At 64.7% G+C, this 1,137-nt stretch overlaps 1 protein-coding gene across 1 annotated transcript in view; it reads right to left on the minus strand.

The window, feature by feature from the left end:
• The window catches only part of TPCN2 (two pore segment channel 2), a 32,053-nt gene that overhangs the window by 24,399 nt on the left and 6,517 nt on the right, over window positions 1–1,137 (minus strand). Inside the window, exon 5 of the mRNA XM_010837651.1 lies at window positions 168–284. Coding sequence (XP_010835953.1) covers window positions 168–284 — 117 coding nt within the window. The remainder of the gene's footprint in view (window positions 1–167; window positions 285–1,137) is intronic.

Genomic DNA, 1,137 nt, shown 5'->3' on the forward strand with positions numbered 1-1,137 from the left:
CCGTTCATCTGCGCCCCCACCCCCAAAAACTCCCTGCTGTCCTCGAAGCGCCTGGCCACCCCCTCTGCAGAGCCCCAGGGCTCTCCCCCACACCCCACACCATTCATCTGCGCCCCCCACCCCCCTCTAGAGCTCCCCCTCCCCCTCGGAGCCGCCTGACCACCCACCTCCTGGCAGACGAGACTCAGTGATACGGTCCAGTCCAGGAGAGACGCAACCAGCACCACAAGGTAGGCCAGCAGCCAGGGGTTCCTCCGGAACTGGGCCCATCCGATCAGGTAGCTCTGCAAGACAGATGGCGGCTGAGCAGGGGCAGCCAGTGCGAGGCCTGCGCCGTGTGGACGCTGGGGTGCTGGGCGGCCCCAGGGAGCCGCGTGGTCCCCGCGTGACTCGGAGCAGGAACTGGGCGCCGGGCGGGCAGGAGGCCACACGCCTCACCCAGCCTGCTCGTGACCACGGGCGCGGCACTGACCCGCTCCAGCCTGTCCTCACAGCCGTCCTGCCTGTCTGGTCACCACCGCGGCTTGTGCGTGGGGACAGTTCCGGAAAAACCAGGAACCAGTGCAGTGGCCCAGGGGCCAGCCTTGGGAGGGTGGGTTTGTCATCTGGGTGGCCGGCACCTAACTTTCTATCACTGACGCCCCCCAGAGGTCACTATTTGCAGATAAAACCCACGCTCTCTCCCACCTTCCGAGACTTCCCCAACGGACCGGCCATTCAAAAAAGGCCAATGAAAACTCACCACTTTCAGTTCCAGGTTAAAACCCCCAGACCTCCTAACCACATCATAGGCTAAAAAAGGAGAAATAAGACACTGCCTGGGGCCCTTGGTCACACACGCACTGAGGCTCACCCATGCCCCTCGGGGTCAGACCACAGAGGCTGAACTGCCCCCTGAAGGGACGCAGGCAGGGTGCAGCTGGCTCAGCCTGGACGTGCCCATGAGGCTGACGCAGTGGCGTCACGGCTGTTTATCAGAAGTGGTGGGAGCCGTGGCCAGCAGCGGGGTCTCACTGGCGGGTCCCTGTGGCTCTGACGCCCTGACACAGCCCAGCTCGTGCCCCGCCCTGGCTTCTGGAAGGATCCGGGTCACAGAAGCCAGGCTGGCACACTGGCAAGGCATCTGTCCCGCCCCCA

The sequence above is a fragment of the Bison bison genome, unplaced genomic scaffold (genome assembly GCF_000754665.1).
Source record: "Bison bison bison isolate TAMUID 2011002044 unplaced genomic scaffold, Bison_UMD1.0 scf7180017864080, whole genome shotgun sequence".
NCBI classification, from domain to species: domain Eukaryota; kingdom Metazoa; phylum Chordata; class Mammalia; order Artiodactyla; family Bovidae; genus Bison; species Bison bison.